Below are 18,634 nucleotides of genomic sequence, written 5' to 3' on the forward strand. Positions count from 1 at the left end.
TGCTGACCACACCACTATCATAGGTCCAATCAAAGGTGGTGTCAAATCAGCACCTAGGAGGGAGTTTGAAAATCTGGCAGAGTGTTGCCCCAGCACCAACCTCTCAGTTAACGTCAGCAAGAACAAGATGATTATTGAATTCAGGAGGAGAAAACTAGAGGTCCATAAGCCAGACTTAATCAGGGGAATCAAGAGGTGGAAAAGATCAGCAACTTTAAATCCCTCGGTGTTTTCATTGCAGAGGACTGATCTGGGTCCAGCCCATAAGTGCAATTATGAAGGAAATACGTCAATGCCTCTATTTCCTTGTCCGTTTATGAAGATTCAGCATGAACATCTAAATATTTCACTAACTTCTATAGATGTATGGTGGAGAGTTTATTGACTGATTGCATCACAGTGTGGTACAGAAACACCAATGCCCTTGAATGGAAAAGCCTACAAAAAGTATTGCCCAGAACACAAGTGTAAAAATCCTTTCTACTGATGAGCATATCTACATGTAGCATTGTTGCAGGAAAGCTGTCTCCATCATCAGAGACCCCCATCACCCAAGTTGTCCTCTCTTCTAAGAAAAATAATGTGAGCTGCCTTAATGACTGTTGCCCAGTAGCACTCACATCTACAGTGATAAAATGCTTTGAGAGGTTGGTCGTGACTAGACTGAACTTCTGCCTCAGCAAGGACCTGAACCCATTGCAATTTGCCTATTGCCACAATAGGTCAATGGCAGATACAATCTCAATCGCTCTTCACACAGCTTTAGACCACCTGGACAACACAAATGCCTATGTCAGAATGCTGTGCATTGACTATAGCTCAGCGTTTAATACCATCATTCCCACAATCCTGATTGAGAAGTTGCAGAACCTGGGCCTTTATACCTCCCTCTGCAATTGGATCCTCAACTTTGTAACCCCTTGGAGGAAAGATTCTGTGAGTGGTCCCCCACGTCCTTCTCACAGCGCAGTGTTTTTTTTACGATGCCGAGTTGTGAGCTCGACACTCAACCCGGCACAGATGGAAAGCGTGTACGGGAGCAGCCTGACTGGATTCGAACTCGGGAACCATCGCTCCAGAGTCTGGTGCTGATATCACTGCAACACTAGCCGGCCTATAGCTCAAATACCATCTATAAATTTACTGATGATACAACCATTGTTGGTAGAATCTCAGATGGTGACAAGAGGGCGTACAGGAGTGAGATATGCTAACTGGTGGAGTGGTGTTGCAGCATAGACCTGGCACTCAAAATCAGTAAGAAGAAAGAGCTGATTATGGACTTCAGGAAGGGTAAAATGAAGGAATACATACCCATGCTCATAGAGAGATCAGAAGTGGAGAGAGTGAGCAGTTTCAAGTTTCTGGGTGTCAAGATCTCTGAGGGTCTAACCTGGTCCCAACGTATGGTTGCAGTTATAAAGAAGGTGAGACAGCGGCTATACTTCCTTAGGAGTTTGAAGAGAATTAGTATGTCAACAAATACACTCAAAAACTTACAGGTATACTGTGGAGAGCATTCTGACAGGCTGCATCACTGTCTGGTATGGAGGGGGGGTGGGGTGGGTGGCTGCTACAGCACAGGACAGAAAGAAACTGGAGAGGGTTGTAAATTTAGTTAGGTATATCGTTGTTATTACCCTACAAAGTACCCAGGACATCTTCAAGGAGCAGTGTCTCAGAAAGGCAATGTCAATTATTAAGGACCTCCAGCACCCAGGGCATGCCCTTTTCTCACTGTTACCATCAGGTAGGAGGTACGGTAGCCTGAATGCACACACTCAGTGATTCAGGCACCGCTCCTTCTCCTCTGCCATAGGATTCCTAAATGGACATTGAATCCTTGGACACTACCTCACTTTTTAAATATATATTTCTGTTTTTTTGCCCGATTTTTAATCTACTCAATATACGTATAATGTAATTGATTTACTTATTTATTATTATTGTTATTTTATTTTGTTTGTTTCTTCTATATTATATATTGCATTGAACTACTGCTGCCAAGTTAGCAAATTTCATAACACATGCCGGTGATAATAAACCTGATTCTGATTCTCACTCCTGTGCCTTCTCCCTCATGGCAGCAGCGCCTCAGGGCTGACACCACCAGGTTCAGGAACAGTTATTACACTTCAAATATCAGGCTCTTGAACCAGAAGGGATAACTTCACTTGCCCCATCACTGAACTGTTCCCACAAGGACTCTTCATCTTGTTCTCAATAGTTATTGCTTATTTATATATTATGATTTCTTTTTTCCTTTTTTTGTTTAGAGAGATTGCGGTTTTCTGCACACTGTTAGTGCAGTCTTTCATTGATGCTATTATAGTTATTGGGTTTATTGAGTTTGCCTGAAAGAAAATGAATCTCAGGGTTGTATATGGTGACATAAATTACTTTGTTAATAAATTTCCTTTGAATTTTAGTGCTAATGAATTTCTAAATCTTTGTTTTTTCCAGTAGTTAAGTCAGGTCAGCCAAATGAGAGAAAGTATAAGAAAAATTTTAGGGCTAGTGTTTATTATTAATTTGGGCATCATGACTTAGAAATTCATGAATATATAACTTACCTTTATTGTCCTGATAGAATTATTCACATTAGCCTTTAAAATTAGCCATCAATTCTGTATTCCCTCTGGGTTGATTTAGTGTTGTTTATTCAAGTACTTTACCATCTGTGATTTTCTTTTGCAAAGGTGTAGCTTTTTTCTTACTAAACAATGAAATTCATTGTTTTGTTGGATATTTATAGGGTATTTCATACTTACAGCTGTGGAAATGTGACCCAGATTGTTTGGAATATCTGGATGCACAGAAAAAGTCAGTGTCTAAGAGTGCTGAGAGCTTGTATCCCAATTGCCTTTGATCTGAACGTATGCAATTTAATCAAATATAAAACAATGTTTCAGGAATACAAAACTGTGTTAAAAAAACACACTCAAAAATGCTGCAGTGTTTTAAAAAAAAGTTTTAAATTCCGCAGGTTCTATTACAATTTTGGTTTAAGATATGACCATTATTTGAAGAGTAACAATTTATCTTAGCACTGATAGTAAACACAACTCCTTATTGTGCATATTTTACTTCTGTCTGTAAGCTGTAGTTATCTATAAGGTAAATGTGTTTCAATCTTTATAATTTCAAACATTGTTGTTTAACCAAAATTCTCTCTTTGCAGACAACTACAAAACATGAAAGTAGAGCCTCCAAAATAGAAAGTAGCACAACCGGTGTAACAAAATCAAGCCAGACACACAAAAACCCAACAAATAAACAAGATAATGTGAAAATAAAGGGACTTCAAGCTAATGTTTCCATTCCAAAGGTATGCACTTTACCTTATTTATGGTTATCAACATTTATAATGTATAATGTTTGTTTTCAAACAAGGTCGTGTAACAGCAATTATAATCCATGTTTTTTGAAATGTGGAATGAGTAGTTATTCATGATTTTCTCAAGGCAATTATTGAATTGGATCCATCTGGTAAATACTGCAGGATCTGTAGTTTCACACTGAATTCCAGCAACAGAGTTCTGTCTTGGTGATATTCTGCATAATTTATATTGGACAATCTGCTCTTGGGTTTTATGCCAGTTTATACATGGTACAGATTCTCATACTTTGACTTCAGTAGGAATTTCAGGGTTGCAGAGGTAAACAAAATTCATTTTTAATTATTTTAATGTTTTTAAATTCAGATAGGGGTTATATTATTCTGGGGCTGTTGTTGGGTACAGGTTGCCTTCACTGTGTCTGAAGTCGTGCTGCTGTAGTCAGAGACACATCAAGACAGCTTGGCAGGTGGTAGGCATGTAGAGACTATGGTGGCATGTCTACACCAGTATGATTCATCTAATTTTGTTCTTAATAATCAGTTTATTAAAACTGAATATTAAGTTGTATGTAATAAATTCTTGGGCAGTGGGATTTCTGAAGCTAAGTTGCAGTGTTAGGGATTCAGGAGGTTTGAAATTAAGTAAATATTGCAGATATTTCATATGAAAACCTTGCTTTGGTTTTTTTAACAAATTGCAAGCAGTATTCAGTTTTTAAATGGTCAGTTTTGTAAATAAACAGCACTATTGAACAAAATATGGGCTACTAGCCCACAACAGGGGGCCAGCTGTTCAAAAATTATCGTTTACATAGAGCAGTGGTCTCCAGCCACCGGGCCGTGGCCCAGTACCACTCTGCGGCCCGGTGATTGAGGACCACTGGCATAGAGAATTGACCAAGAAACATTCTAGTATGGATCAGCGAAATGCAAGACAATGAGGTTATGTTAATTACCAAACCAGATAACATTGGATAAGTTGTGACAGAATTTCAGACTGAAAATTGCTACCCAGCACATCAAACAGGCATACTTGTTCTTTCAGTAGTTGAGTTATTTGTACATTCAGCAAGTCAGCTCTCATAGTATTAACTTTGGGCATCTGAGATGTGTCCTCAGAAGGTTTTGGGACATCTATGTAAACTATTTGTCCCAGCAAAGTGTTTGAACATTCAGAAATGTCTCCTGTTGTAGATGTGCAACTCAATGGAACGACTGTCAGATCATAATATTGAAGTTTACAATGTCATTGCAACTTTCGAGATTTCAGTCAAACTCCTGCTGTTACTTTTGTTCTCAGGGCTATAAAAGTTTGATGTACTTTGAGGTTGGAAAACAAAATGAGTTTCTGGAAGAGTACCTGCTTGTTCTGATAAATAAAAAAATTAATTTCAAACTTTGAAGTAAATTTATTATCAAAATATATATGCTACCTTGAGATTCATCTTAAGGTTCAGTGTCTCTGCTGTAAGTCAGTTCACAACAACAGTAACCATTGGGCAAGCAATCCCACCACACAGATGTTCTTAGTTCCTCTGTGTAGGTGATAAAGGTTGTTAGGAAGCTAGTATGTGTAATTAGTCAAATTTGTGGTTTTTGAAAATAAATTTTATTTTGCTTTCTGCTATCAGAAGTATTATATCCTTCAGCACCAATTAATGAATAGCTAATACCTACCAGTTGCTTTTCAAAACTGGAGTGCTAGACCAGAGAGTACTAGGTAATTAGTACGAGTACAGTGTCCTGTTTAGTAAAAGAAGTGAATTTTAAAATGGGCAGCTGTTCTTCATTTTTTCAAATGGACATGAAGCATGTTCTTCATTTAATTTCTGCTTTGCACCACTGAATCTTCCATGTAAATGGCCAGCATTCTCATGGTCTCTATTTGTCAGGTATTTTGAATAACTGATGATTTGGTATCAAGTTTTCCATAGAGCAAAGAACCTATGACCTTCGTATAGGGTCACCACCATTAATCATATAACCATATAACAATCACAGCACGGAAACAGGCCATCTTGGCCCTCCTAGTCCGTGCCGAACCCTTAATCTCACCTAGTCCCACCTACCCGCACTCAGCCATAACCCTCCACTCCTTTCCTGTCCATATACCTATCCAATTTTACCTTAAATGACACAACTGAACTGGCCTCTACTACTTCTACAGGAAGCTCATTCCACACAGCTATCACTCTTTGATTAAAGAAATACCCCCTCGTGTTTCCCTTAAACTTCTGCCCCCTCACTCTCAAAACATGTCCTCTAGTTTGAATCTCATCTCCTGCAAGTATTACTAATCAGGGTATGAACTGACAGCAAGAATAGGCAACCAGTTCTTCAAGCCTGCTTCACCATTTCACAAGATTTGTACCACAATTGTGAATTTCCATTGACTTCTGATAATCTTTCACCTTGTTAGTTTTTAAATATGTAGCTACCTCTGCATTAAACTTACACCGCCTGCTCTTTGAAAAAAAAGAATTCCAAAGCTTTAGGATTATTTTACTCTTCTAAACTCAAGCAGATGCAAATTGTTTAGTTGTTCCTTGGGAAGTAACTTGATATTTCATGGTGTTTTTCTCATAAGCCATCCCTGAACTCCTTCTGATATTTTAATGTGCATCCTTAAGTAATAAAACCAGCCAATGCTTTTTGCTTCATTAATATAGTTCATAGCTTAAGTCACTCACGCTCAAAAATCATGGAAAGATGATTGAATAAGGTATTTTCTAGTCTGGTTACAGATAAGATGGGCATTAAAAATCATAAAAACGATTTATCAATTTCGCAACATTAAAGAAGTAACTTGGTTTTCAACATAGCTGGTATAAATGTTATTGCAGTTCCTCATTACTTGAGTAACAGAGTTTGATATCAGACAGACGACAATTCATTCAGTGTGTTACTCTTCACTCAAAAGGAATTTATTTTTTTTAAATGGTACTTTCAACTTACGTGATTTGTTCTTGGAACGTTTAGGTGAATTTATGTCTTTTACAAGCATCAGTGGAAGAACCTCCAAACTTCATCGCAAACAAGAACATCAGTCAGGTTTCTCTGGTTGCATTGTGTTTTGACAGAATTTCTACCCAAATTTTGATTAACAGGTAAATTATTAAATCTTTGTTTTTTATAAATGATAATTCAAGCCTATAACAGTACATAGTTAAGGCCAACTGCAGACAGATTACACAGATTACTTGGAGGTGGTTCAGTAAAGTGCACGAATACAGAACGTGCTGGTGGCTAGAAGGTCGATCATCAGGGCTCCTGTTCTGCCATGCTAAGCACTGTCCAAAGACAGTTCCGTAACATAGTGCACCATTGGGCTGAATACACTTTATTTCTGCCCCTTACTTTAGCATTATTCACAACCAGCTACAGATGTGTAGTGGAGGACATCCTAAATTGTGTGATATAGAAACTGCATTGCATGGACGGGAATGCCATCAAGGACATATGTCTAGAAAGGTGCAGAAATATTATAAAGGACCCACCATCCCTGATATTTTACTGCTTGTCACATTCCCATCAAGAGAGAAGCTATTCAGCATCCATGCCAGGACCACTAAGCTCAAAAAAAGTTTCCCCCAAGCTGTCGGGCTGATCAAACCCTCCACCCATTAACCCATTTCACTATCTTCCAAAAAGTATTCACCCCCACCTTGGAAGTTTTCATGTTTTATTGTTTTACTACATTGAATCACAGTGGATTTCATTTGGCTTCTTTTTTGTTGAAGTGAAAACAGATCTCTACAAAGTGATGTAAATTAATTACAAATATAAAAAACAAAATAATTGATTGCATAAGTATTCATCTGCTTTAATATGGCACACCAAATCATCACTGGTGCAGCCAATTGGTTTCAGAAGTTAAAAATTAGTTAAATGGAGATCACCTGTATGCAGTCCAGGTGTTTCAATGTTGCAAAAATTCACCTGTATCTCGAAGATCCATCTGCTGGTGAGTCAGTATCCTGGCAAAATCTACACCCATGAAGACAAAAGAGTACCCCAAGCAACTCTGCAAAAAGGTTATTGAAAAGCACAAGTCAGGAAATGGATACAAGGAAATCACTGAATATCCCTTGGAATACAGTTAATTCAGTGATCAAGAAATGGAAAGAATATGGCACAGCTGTAAATCTGCCTAGAGCAGGCCGTCCTCAAAAACTGAGTGACCATGCAAAAAGGGGATTAGTTATGAAGGCCACCGAGAGATCTATGTCAACTCTGGAGGAGTTAAAAGCTTCAGTGTTTGAGATGGGAGAGACTGCACATACAACAACTGTTGCCCGGCTGCTTCACCAGTCACCACTTTACGGGAAAGTGGCAAACAGAAAGTCACTGTTGAAAAAAATCTCACACAAAATCTTGTCCAGAATTTGCCAGAAGGCATGTGGGAGACTGACGTCAGCTGGAAGAATGTTCTATCGTCTGATGAAACCAAATTGAGCTTTTTGGCCACCAGACTGAGCACTATGCCAAACACTGCACATAATCAAAAGCACACCATCCCTACCGTGAAATATATTGGTGGTTGAATCATGCTGTTGGGGGTGCTTCACTACAGCAGGCCCTGAAAGACTTGTGAAGGTAGAGGGTAAAATGAATGCAACAGAATAAGGGTAATCTTGGAAGAAAACCTGATGCAGTCTGCATGAGAACTGTGACTTGGGAGAAAATTAGTTTTCCAGCAAGGCAATGACCCCAAGCATAAAGCCAAAGTTACACAAGAATAGCTTAAAAGCATTATTAATTGGGAGTAGAGATATTAATTTTTTTTCTTCTTCACTTATATATATATTTTTTTGTTATGGGGAGCTGGAGGAGCTTCTTATCGATTGCTGTGGGATTCATGTGTGTAATCATGGCGATTGCCATGACCCATAAAACGGAGGGGGTTAATGTTGTGTTTCTATTCATTCACAACATTAGTGGGGGGGGTATTTTGTTATTTTTTTTCTTTACTATCTATCTTCTTTTTGCTTGGATGATTGGGGGGGGGGAGACACATAGCAACATGGAGAATTTTAAAGAGATTCCCCAAGGTATTATGAATGACTAATTTATTCAATTTTTAAAGTTTTAATGTTAATGGGCTTAATGGACCTGTGAAAAGAAAAAGAGTCTTAACATATATTAAGAAAATGAAAGGAGATGTAGCTTTTTTGCAGGAAACACATATAACAGAGAGAACATCAGAAATTAAAGAGATATTAGGTTGAAAGTGTTATTGTAGCTTCATTTAATTCAAGGTCAAGGGGAGTTGCAATTTTGGTTAATAAAACCTTATCAATTAATAAACAAAATGTACTAATTGATTCTGTGGGGAAATATGTGATTATACATTGTCAAATCTTTTTGGAATTATGGACTCTTATGAACATTTATGCACCAAATGAAAATGATGCAAAATTAATACAAGAAACTTTTTTGAATTTGGCTGACGCACATGATAAAATATAGGTGGAGATTTTAACTTTTGTTTAGACCCAGTTCTAGATAGGTCAACTAAGGCTGTTACAAAATCAAAAGTAATAAAACTATCATCAATGAAAGATTTAAACCTGATTGATATATGGAGATGAATTAATCCAAGAGAAAGAGATTATTCATTTTATTCAAATAAACATAAAACTTAATCAAGGATTGATTTTTTCCTTTTATCAATGAATATTCAGGATAGAGTGAAAAGTGTGGAATATAAAGCGAGAATACTGTCAGATCATTCCCCCTTGATAATGATGGATAAGGAGGAATTAATTTACAGATGGAGATTTAATTCTATTTTATTAAAACATCAAGATTTTTGTGATTTTATGAAAAAACAGATTCAATTTTTTTTGGATACAAACTCATTCAGTTGATAAATTTATATTATGGGAAGCGATGAAAGCATATTTGAGGGGTCAGATAATAAGTTATACTTCTAAAATTAAGAAGGAGTATATGGTAGAAATAGATCAATTAGAAAAAGAGATTACAAAATTAGAAAAAGAATCCCAAAGATATATGACAGAAGAAAAACAAAGACAACTTGTCAATAAGAAGCTACAATATAATACACTCCAGACATATCGAACAGAAAAAGTAATTATGAGAACTAAACAGAGATATTACAAATTAGGTGAAAAATCACACAAGATTCTTGCTTGGCAGTTTAAAACACAGCAGGCTTCCAAAACAATAAATGCAATTCGAACAAGTGCAAATAAAATTACATATAAACCTTTAGAAATTAATGAAACTTTTAAAAAAAAATTTACTCCGAATTATATCAATCAGAATCACAAAACGAGGTTGCTGAGATAGTATTTTTTTATCACAAATAACTCTTCCAAAATTGAATTCAGAAGAACAGAAAGGATTAGATGTGCCCTTTACATTAAAAGAGGTTGAAGAAACTTTAGGATCACTCCAGAGTAATGAATCTCCAGGAGAAGATGGTTTTCTGCCTGAATTTTATAACAAATTTAAAGATTTGTTAATCCCTCCCTGTATGGAGTTAATATATCAAGCGGAAAGAACACTTCCACAATCTTTTTTGACAGCGATCCTAATAGTTTACCAAAAAAAGATAGAGATCCTTTAAAACCAACATCATATAGGCCTATCTCTTTGTTGAATACAGATTATAAAATAATAGCAAAATTTTATCTAATAGATTATCTAAATATTTACCAAAATTAATACATAAGGATCAAACAGGCTTTATTAAAAATAGACAATTGGCGGATAATGTAACCCGGTTACTCAGCATAATTCATCTGGCACAAAAGAAGGAGGAAATGAGTGTGGCAGTTGCTTTGGATGCAGAAAAAGCATTTCATAGATTGGGATGGGACTTTTTATTTAAGGTATTGGAAAAATATGGGTTAGGATAATCTTTTATAAAATGGATTAAAACCTTAAATACTAATCCAAAAGCTAAAGTAGTGACAAATGGTCAAATTTTAACATCATTCCAGTTAACAAGGTCAACTAGACAAGGCTGTCCATTATCACCTGCCCTGTTTGTATTGGCGATAGAACCATTAGCTGAATTAATTAGAACGGATCCAGATATTGTGGGCTTCAGAGTTAACCAGGAGGAATATAAGATTAATTTATTTGCTGATGATGTTCTAATTTATTTAACAAACCCATTGCATTCGTTGCAAAAATTATCTTTTAGATTGGAAGAATATGGGAAAATATCAGGGTATAAAGTAAACTGGGATAAAAGTGAAATTTTACCCCTTACCAAAGGAGATTATCGTCAATGTCGATTAGTAACTCAATTTAGATGGCCGACAAATGGTATAAAATATTTAGGTATTAGAATTGATAATGATATAAAGAATTTATATAAATTAAGTTATTTGCCATTATTGAAAAAAATTCAAGAAGATCTTGATAAATGGATGATGTTACCAATAACATTAGTAGGTAGAGTTAATGCTGTAAAAATGAATATATTTCCTAGATTACAATATTTATTACAAACATTACCAGTACAACTGCCCCAGAAGTTTTTTCAAGAGTTGAATAAATGTGTGAGGAAGTTTCTTTGGAAAGGTAAGATGTCAAGAATATCGTTGGAAAAATTGACATGTAAATTTGACCTAGTAGGGTTACAACTCCCAAATTTTAAGAATTATTATAAAGCAAATCAACTTAGATTTATTGCATCTTTTTTTGATGAAGAAAAACTGGCATGGATTAGAATAGAGTTAGATAAGATAGAAGAAAATATACCAGAAGATTTTATATATAAATAGGAATCCAAATGGATATGGGAAAAGAAAGAATCTCTTATATTAAAACATTTGATCGATTTATGGAATAAGATAAATGTGGATGATGAGATAAAGAAATCTTTATTAGCAAAAAGAACCCTAATTCAAAATAGACATTCCTTTTACAATGGATAATCAACTTTTATATAACTGGTTTCAAAAAGGGATCAGATATATAGGTGACTGTTTTGAAGGAGGTATATTGATGCCGTTTGATCAATTAAAGAATAAATATAAAATATCAAATAATACTCTTTTCTGTTATTTTCAATTAAAGGCCTATTTAAGAGATAAAGTGGGTCAAACAATGTTAATGCCAAAACTGAATGAAATAGAAACTTTAATTCAAAAAGGAAAATTTTAAAAATTTACATCTTGTATGTATAATTTGAATCAAAAACAGACAATTAAACCAGGAATTCATAAGTCAAGACAAAAATGGGAAACTGATTTGAATATTAAAATTAATGAAACAAATTGGTCAAGACTATGTCTTGATAGTATGACAAATACAATAAATGCCCAAATTAGATTAGTACAATACAATTTTTTACATCAATTATATATTACACCACAAAAAATAAATAGATTAAACCCAAATTTATCTGACCAATGTTTCCGATGCAATCAAGAAATTGGTACTTTTTTACACTTGTCTTGTTTTAAAATTCAACCTTTTTGGATAAATCTAAGACTTTTACTGGAACAAATTTTCGGAATACAACTTCCACATAGCCCAATATTATTTTTATTAAGCAATATTGAAGGGATAATACTGAAACCTAAATTGAATAAATATCAGAAAAAAATTATAAAAATTGCATTGGCAGTAGCCAAAAAAGCTATTGCAGTTACTTGGAAATCAGATTCATACTTAACTATGGACCATTGGAATAATGAAATATATAGCTGCATTCCACTTGAAAAAATTACTTATAATTTAAGAAATGAATATGATATACTTTTGAAAGTTTGGCACCCCTATCTACAAAAGATAGGATTGAATATATAGGTCCTTTGAAGATAAAATTATTAGTTATTTGGGGAAAAAAAATAACGATGTATACTAAAGTTATTTTGAACTCAATGGAGCATGTGGGGATCCTCCGATATCCAGGCAATCCTTCCTGCCTTCCTGCCTTCCTTCCTTCCTTCCTTCCTTCCTTCCTTCCTTCCTTCCTTCCTTCCTTCCTTCCGGGGGAGGGGTAATATTAATTTTCACTATTCTATTATTCTATTCATTTTATGTAATTAAAAATTTAATAAAATATGTATAAAAAGAAAGTAATCAATTATTAAATTTCATTATTATTGTATGCACAGCCTTTGCTACTCCCTTTTTAAAAAAAGAGTTAAGTTATGCTTGGGTCAAACCATAGTGGCTTATTAGTTTTTACATACAAAGCATTCAATATTAATTTAAAAAGTACTCCCAAACATGTGTACATTGATTTTTGTTTTGAATCATGCAAAAGAATTGGGCAGCATTATAGTTTAGGACAATAAATGAATGTTTGACTTCTGTGTTTGTTGCGTTTGCACATATTGGATAACCTTCGGTATACAATCTTCTCTTTACAACTGTTTCTAATAGGGGTATAGTAGAAGATGGAAGCAACAATCCAGATGCAGGGAGAGTTTCTGTTGCATTTGACAAATACGTAAATGCCAGTAAGATGCAGCCACAGTCATCTGGCTCTCTTAGGTCAAATGCAGGTGCGGAGAGGGGAAAAGAATTGGCTGCCAAGCTCAATGTCCATCGAATTCATGGACAGTTAAGAGGTCTTAGTACAACAGGTGAGATGACTGTTATTTGGAAATTGTTTAAATCAATATGTTCATGCATCAGTTTATTAATCTGATAAAGTTTTAATTGAAATGATAGTGCTACTGCATATCAGCATTTTAAGATTACTTTTACATATTTCCTAAAGGAACAAAGTAAAATTCTGACCTTGACTAAATAATTGCTGCCAAGTAATCTCTACACGTGAGGGAAGAATGTTCATCTTTAACTCCACTAGAGAAAAGTTTTCTATTCCGATCTTATTTCAACAAGCAAAAAATTAAAAAAAGCTAATAGACTACCAAGAAAATATTCAAAATATTTCAAAAATATTTTATTTTGACCAGATCATAATGCTTATTTGAATGTTTGTGATATATACAATAATAGTATTTGTATAAATTATAATGATTGAGATGATAAGCAGAGAAACTAATCTGTAATAGAAAGTTTAATTCTAACTAATTTAGAATTACTGGATGAGAAAGACTGTTGACAGAACGGCCAGCACCTTTACTTGAGCAATATTATAGATGGATGTTGGGAAGGGATATAACGAAGAATAAAAAGAAATACAAAAATATGCTGCTTGAGATAATATTTCTACTCAAATGTGATGGAAGTGGTTGGTTAAGAGTGTTTTAGAACATAAGAAATAAAAGAAGTATGCCACATGGTCCCATGAGCCCACTTCATTTAATAAAATCATGGCAGATTGCACCTGACTCCCATATCCTTGTTTACCAACATATTCAAATATCCTAATTTCCACAGTGAATATACTGTAAAACTGGAGAATTCTGATAATTGCTGAGATTCCTGACATTACAAAGAATCTTAAAAAAAAAGTTGGAAGCTTATTCATGTTAGTATATGGGAAAAGCACAGTTCAATGATTAAACAATGAAACCTCCAGGATCTCCTGGTTTCCAGACTGGGGTTTTAAGAATATAAATGATGAAATTAACTTTTTTTGTGAAATGCTGAAATTTGATGAATGTTAGTTCTAATTTCATTGATAGGTATGAATGAGATGTACCAAAGTACATTTGTGAAGGGTAGTTCATATCTAATGAGGTATTTTTTTGAGCAAGCAACTTAGTCTAATGAGACAGGGCGATGTTTGTCATTTATATGACTCTCCAGGGAGGTATTTAATAATGTTCCAGATTAGGAAATGTTAGCAAAAGATTGGAATAGAAAACTTTTCTCTAGTGGAGTTAAAAATGAACATTCTTCCCTCACGTGTAGAGATTACTTGGCAGCAATTATCTAGTCAATTCCATGTTAGCTCATGGAATCGACATCATTGTTAATATCAATAGAATTTGAAGTAGTCAGGAAAAAAATTAGTAGGATCTTTCAGTTTAAATGAAAGAAAATGACTCATAATGGTGCTAAAACTATCTGCTTAAACCCAGTCTTCATCAGGCCTGTATGCAAACTTGGCTCATTAGCCGGTTCTGCTAACAGTCACAAAACTCTGTGGTGAGATGGTCAACTTTCATAAACAATATACATCTAGGGCTAGGGTTGGTATGATTTGGGGTTCAACCAAACAGAATCGCTGTGATGTTCCAATTAAAGAAACATCAATTTGAGTGAATGCTGTGTAAATACTGGTCATACACAATTGTCAGTCAGCAAGAAATAACAGATCGTGCAATGCCTAACATTATAAAGAAAGTATATTTACAAATTTTAGCATTATTGAAAAGTTAGTAGGAAAAAGAAAATTTTAAAAATAGAGGGCCCATGAGTTAACCCAGTCCAAATGTACACATAAAGTTGGAGCTCATCTTGAAATCATCATTTTATTCACACACTGGACCCTCTGAGTGAAAGCACATAAAACCCATTCTGAACTTTGCTCGAAAACCTTTTCAAATAAATGGGTGCTTTCTCAGGAGTATTCGCCCTTCCTCCTTGGAGCCATTCATCTGCACAAAGCACTTCATGCAGCAGGAACGCTCCTTCCCATGGCATCCTCAGCCATCTTCCCTCCTGCCCTTTCTGCAGTTTCCACCAAAAAGACCCATAAACCACACTGTCAGTCACAAATCTCATTCCTCCCAGTTCTCTCTAGAACCTTTTCCTAATTCCCCCGTGCTAATTGGCTGACACAGCATTTCTAAGTTGAACATCATAACCCCTTTTAGACAAAATCAAACCAGTCTACCAGCAGAACAGACTGCTTTTTACAGATTTGCTAAAATGAAATAGCTCCAGCATAACAGTAGAAATCTTCACCAGGGCATTACATTATATTTACAACTGATTTAGGGAACAACAAATTCAGGTTTGGTGATGGAAAAATAATAGTATATTATGAGCATAGCCAGGTAATTTAAAATGACTAAAAGATAACAGCTAGATTTTAGGATGTTTAAGTTTAAAGTATTCATTTTATATCAACAAGGAATAGATCATTATTCTGATATATCTCCCTATTGTGATAGATGTAACAATGGAGAAACTTCACTAATTCATATGTCTTGGACTTGTCTGAGTCTTGAAAAATTTTGGAAGGAAGTATTCCAAAGTTTTTCGGTGCTTTTTAAAGCAAATTTTAAACCTAACCCTTTGACAGCCTTATTTGGTATTGTTGGAGGAAATGATATTATTTTGGAGACACATGATTTGCACATTTTGTCTTTTATTTCTCTTATAGCCAGGAGGGCATTGTTGCTTAAGTGGAAGGATGCCACTCTGCCTAATCATACTCATTGGTTAAATGATGTTATGTCATGTTTGCATTTAGAGAAGATTCGCTGTTCAATTTGTGAACCTAGACAAGATTTTTTAACATTGTGGTGACCTTTTTTCAATTATTTTCAAAATCTTTGATTTGCTATTAAGCACAGATGTTGGCTAATAATATGTCTTACTCTATGATGAGGAATTTTGCCTTTTCTTTAACCAAACGGCTGTTTTTTTTCTGGTTGTGGGTTTAGATTTTTTTTGTATAATAAAATGATCTCTTCAATATTATGTATAAATTTGATTTATATATATAGGGTAATAAGACTATATTTGTGATTCCAATATATTGAAATTGATATATATTATATATCCTACTGTACTCTGTATTTTTTATGTAAGAAATCAATAAAAATATTGAAAAAGGAAGAGCAAGGAATAGATCAATCTATTTTTAACTGATGGCAAGATAAGAACTGTAGTCTGTGCATTGATACGTTGCTTTGAATGTGTATTCTTCTGTCTTATTTAAAGACTTAGGAGCATGTGCAATTACTGCTATTCCTTTTGAGAAGTCAAAAGTTCTCTTCACATTAGAAGAATCTGAGGATTTCAGCTTCACAGATGATACTGAACATCTTAAATCTACTGAAACAACCAAACCTCCTCAATATATAGAGAAGTGGGGCTGGATAATGTTTGAATGTGGGATTGAAAATTTAACCATAAAAGGTATGCTTTTTTTTTACTTTTATGGAGCTCTCAACAAATATGTACTCTGTTAAATATGATTTCCATTTCTTGATTCTCTTATTATGTTGTAACAGTTGCTTTTAAATAAATACATTTGTTTGTGGGATCAGCAAAAAAATTATTATTGAGTTGGCATATCATGCAGAAAACTTACTTGAAAAAAATCCTGAACATCATTGTTTAAACGAGTGATATTAAAAGCTTTGTATATAAAATATTTTCAGAAGTATATTACAGGTGTTTGTTAAGCTTGTAATACCAAATAATGTCATCTAAATGATGTGCAAAAAACAAACTTGTATACCTACATTTAAATTGCTAATACTGTGTGCCATTACAAGTATCTTTCAAGTTCAGAATAGGAGTAACCAATGCAGGGAGTTCATCCTCAGCCCTAGGTTTTTAAACGATACTAGTTCACTATCAGTACTCATCTAAGACTGGATTGTTTGTGTATTATTAGGTATTAAGCTGGCTTTGTGCTGACTCCTTTTAACAGGCTGTTTATTAAGCTTTAAAAATCTTGATTTTATTCCTTAAAATGTTTCGTCTTCTAGATTGGAATAGAAAATGATGGCTTTCATTTTTCATTAGATGCAGTTCAAATCAAAATATTCTTGATATGTTGGAGTTAATTTATTAAGCTTATAGTAAGTTAATATTCAAAATACTACTAAGAGATAAAACTTAAACTTGGACCTGATGTTTGAGAACTAAAACACATTGTAAATCTGAGCTCAGTATTTCAAATCTTATAATCTTACCTGTCCTTGCAAATGGCCACTTTTTATGTCTTAATTACGATAATTTAGGCATTTTTGTTTGACTGTAACACTGGATTAAATTACAAAGCTGCAAGAAAGATGTTTTGATATATAAATAATTTGTTTTCAAGTTATGATAATTTAATTCTCTATATTATTCAGTGTAATTCTATGTCAGTCAACAGGAACCCTTTTGAAAAAGAGTAGTCAGTTTATTGCTACAGTGTGGTTCATTAGCTAGATATCTTTTGTTAACTTTAGGCTCAAAAATCATTTGCCTGTAAGTTTCTAGAAGTGACCACAGTTAATGGGACATCCAGGATCTTTCTGAATGATGGACCAGCAATCTCATTGCCTAATAAGAATTAATGAGTGATAGAGAAAAATATTGAAAATATTGGTTAGAATTTTTTCTGGAGCAAAAAGAAAAATCAGTATGGTGGAAAATAAATGGGAGTAACAAAGAAAGAAATTTAGAAAGGTAAAGTGTGATGAAAACCAATTAAAAAAAAAACAGCTTATTACCTATACAAAAGAGATCCCACATTTTAAATTGTTCCCTCTCTAGGACTTCATGTTTGATTGCCTTTGCTGTTACCTTTTAAATCTGGTATCATTTCCATTATTCAATTTCTCAGCCAAATTTTGACAAGTATAATAGATCTTTGAGGTCCCAATGCAACAATTTCATTGAACACAGGAAATTAGTGGTGTGCTGCTTTGTTTTGTGTGCATAATAATAGTGATGTAAGTTATCCACAACTTATGGCTAACTTCAGATGCTATTAACACTGTGTGCAAATACGTCATTGTTTTGACAAATGAATGTTGGTCAAATAATTTCCTTTCACAGGACTGTTTTACTTCAGTAAATCTTTAGAGAGTACATAATTACACATCTTTAATGAAGTTTTATTAATGTATTGTTTCATATTAAAATGTGCATTTGGTCTGTAGTCAGTCTCAGTTCAAGAATGCAGTTCTTTTGATAATTTTAATTAGGTTATCTTGACATAACTTGTTTTACAGTTCAAGTCAGGAAATTGCATTTGGAGCTGGAATATTTCCCAAGTCTAGGAAATTCATTTTATGAGAAGAGGATTGTAACATAGAGAATGATGTGCTTTCTCTTTGTATTTCTTTTACATCTGATAGGAAATCAAACTCCAATCTCCTATCTGTGCTTTACTGAATATGTGCATGTTTTAAGTACTCTGCATGCTGCAATGTTGCACAAGTATACTTTTATCAAATGATTTTGGCAGGTGATAATCAAATTATTTCTGTCCACTCTGGTGAAATTTCTTTTCTCCCTTTAACCCAAGTCATATCACCATCTGCAGTTATGAAATTCAGGTTATTTCCTAATGCTGAGATGGGTGAGAGTGAGTGAAAAGAGTAGAAAAGCTGAATGGTCAATGCCATGCTGTGAGCTTTCATTGAAAAGTGATGAGCGGCCAGAAAGAGAGGAAGGTATGGAGTTAGCTTTCCCGTCAGATTTAAAATGTAT

The 18,634-nt window shown here is 34.4% G+C and overlaps 1 protein-coding gene across 1 annotated transcript in view; it reads left to right on the plus strand.

Moving 5' to 3' along the window:
- Positions 1-18,634, plus strand: part of kiaa1109 (KIAA1109 ortholog) — a 418,633-nt gene that overhangs the window by 228,547 nt on the left and 171,452 nt on the right. The window contains exons 33-36 of the mRNA XM_059965080.1: positions 3,182-3,328; positions 6,320-6,447; positions 12,716-12,918; positions 16,142-16,339. Of these exons, the coding sequence (XP_059821063.1) occupies positions 3,182-3,328; positions 6,320-6,447; positions 12,716-12,918; positions 16,142-16,339 (676 nt within the window). The remainder of the gene's footprint in view (positions 1-3,181; positions 3,329-6,319; positions 6,448-12,715; positions 12,919-16,141; positions 16,340-18,634) is intronic.

This window comes from Hypanus sabinus, chromosome 3, assembly GCF_030144855.1.
Source record: "Hypanus sabinus isolate sHypSab1 chromosome 3, sHypSab1.hap1, whole genome shotgun sequence".
NCBI classification, from domain to species: Eukaryota; Metazoa; Chordata; class Chondrichthyes; order Myliobatiformes; family Dasyatidae; genus Hypanus; species Hypanus sabinus.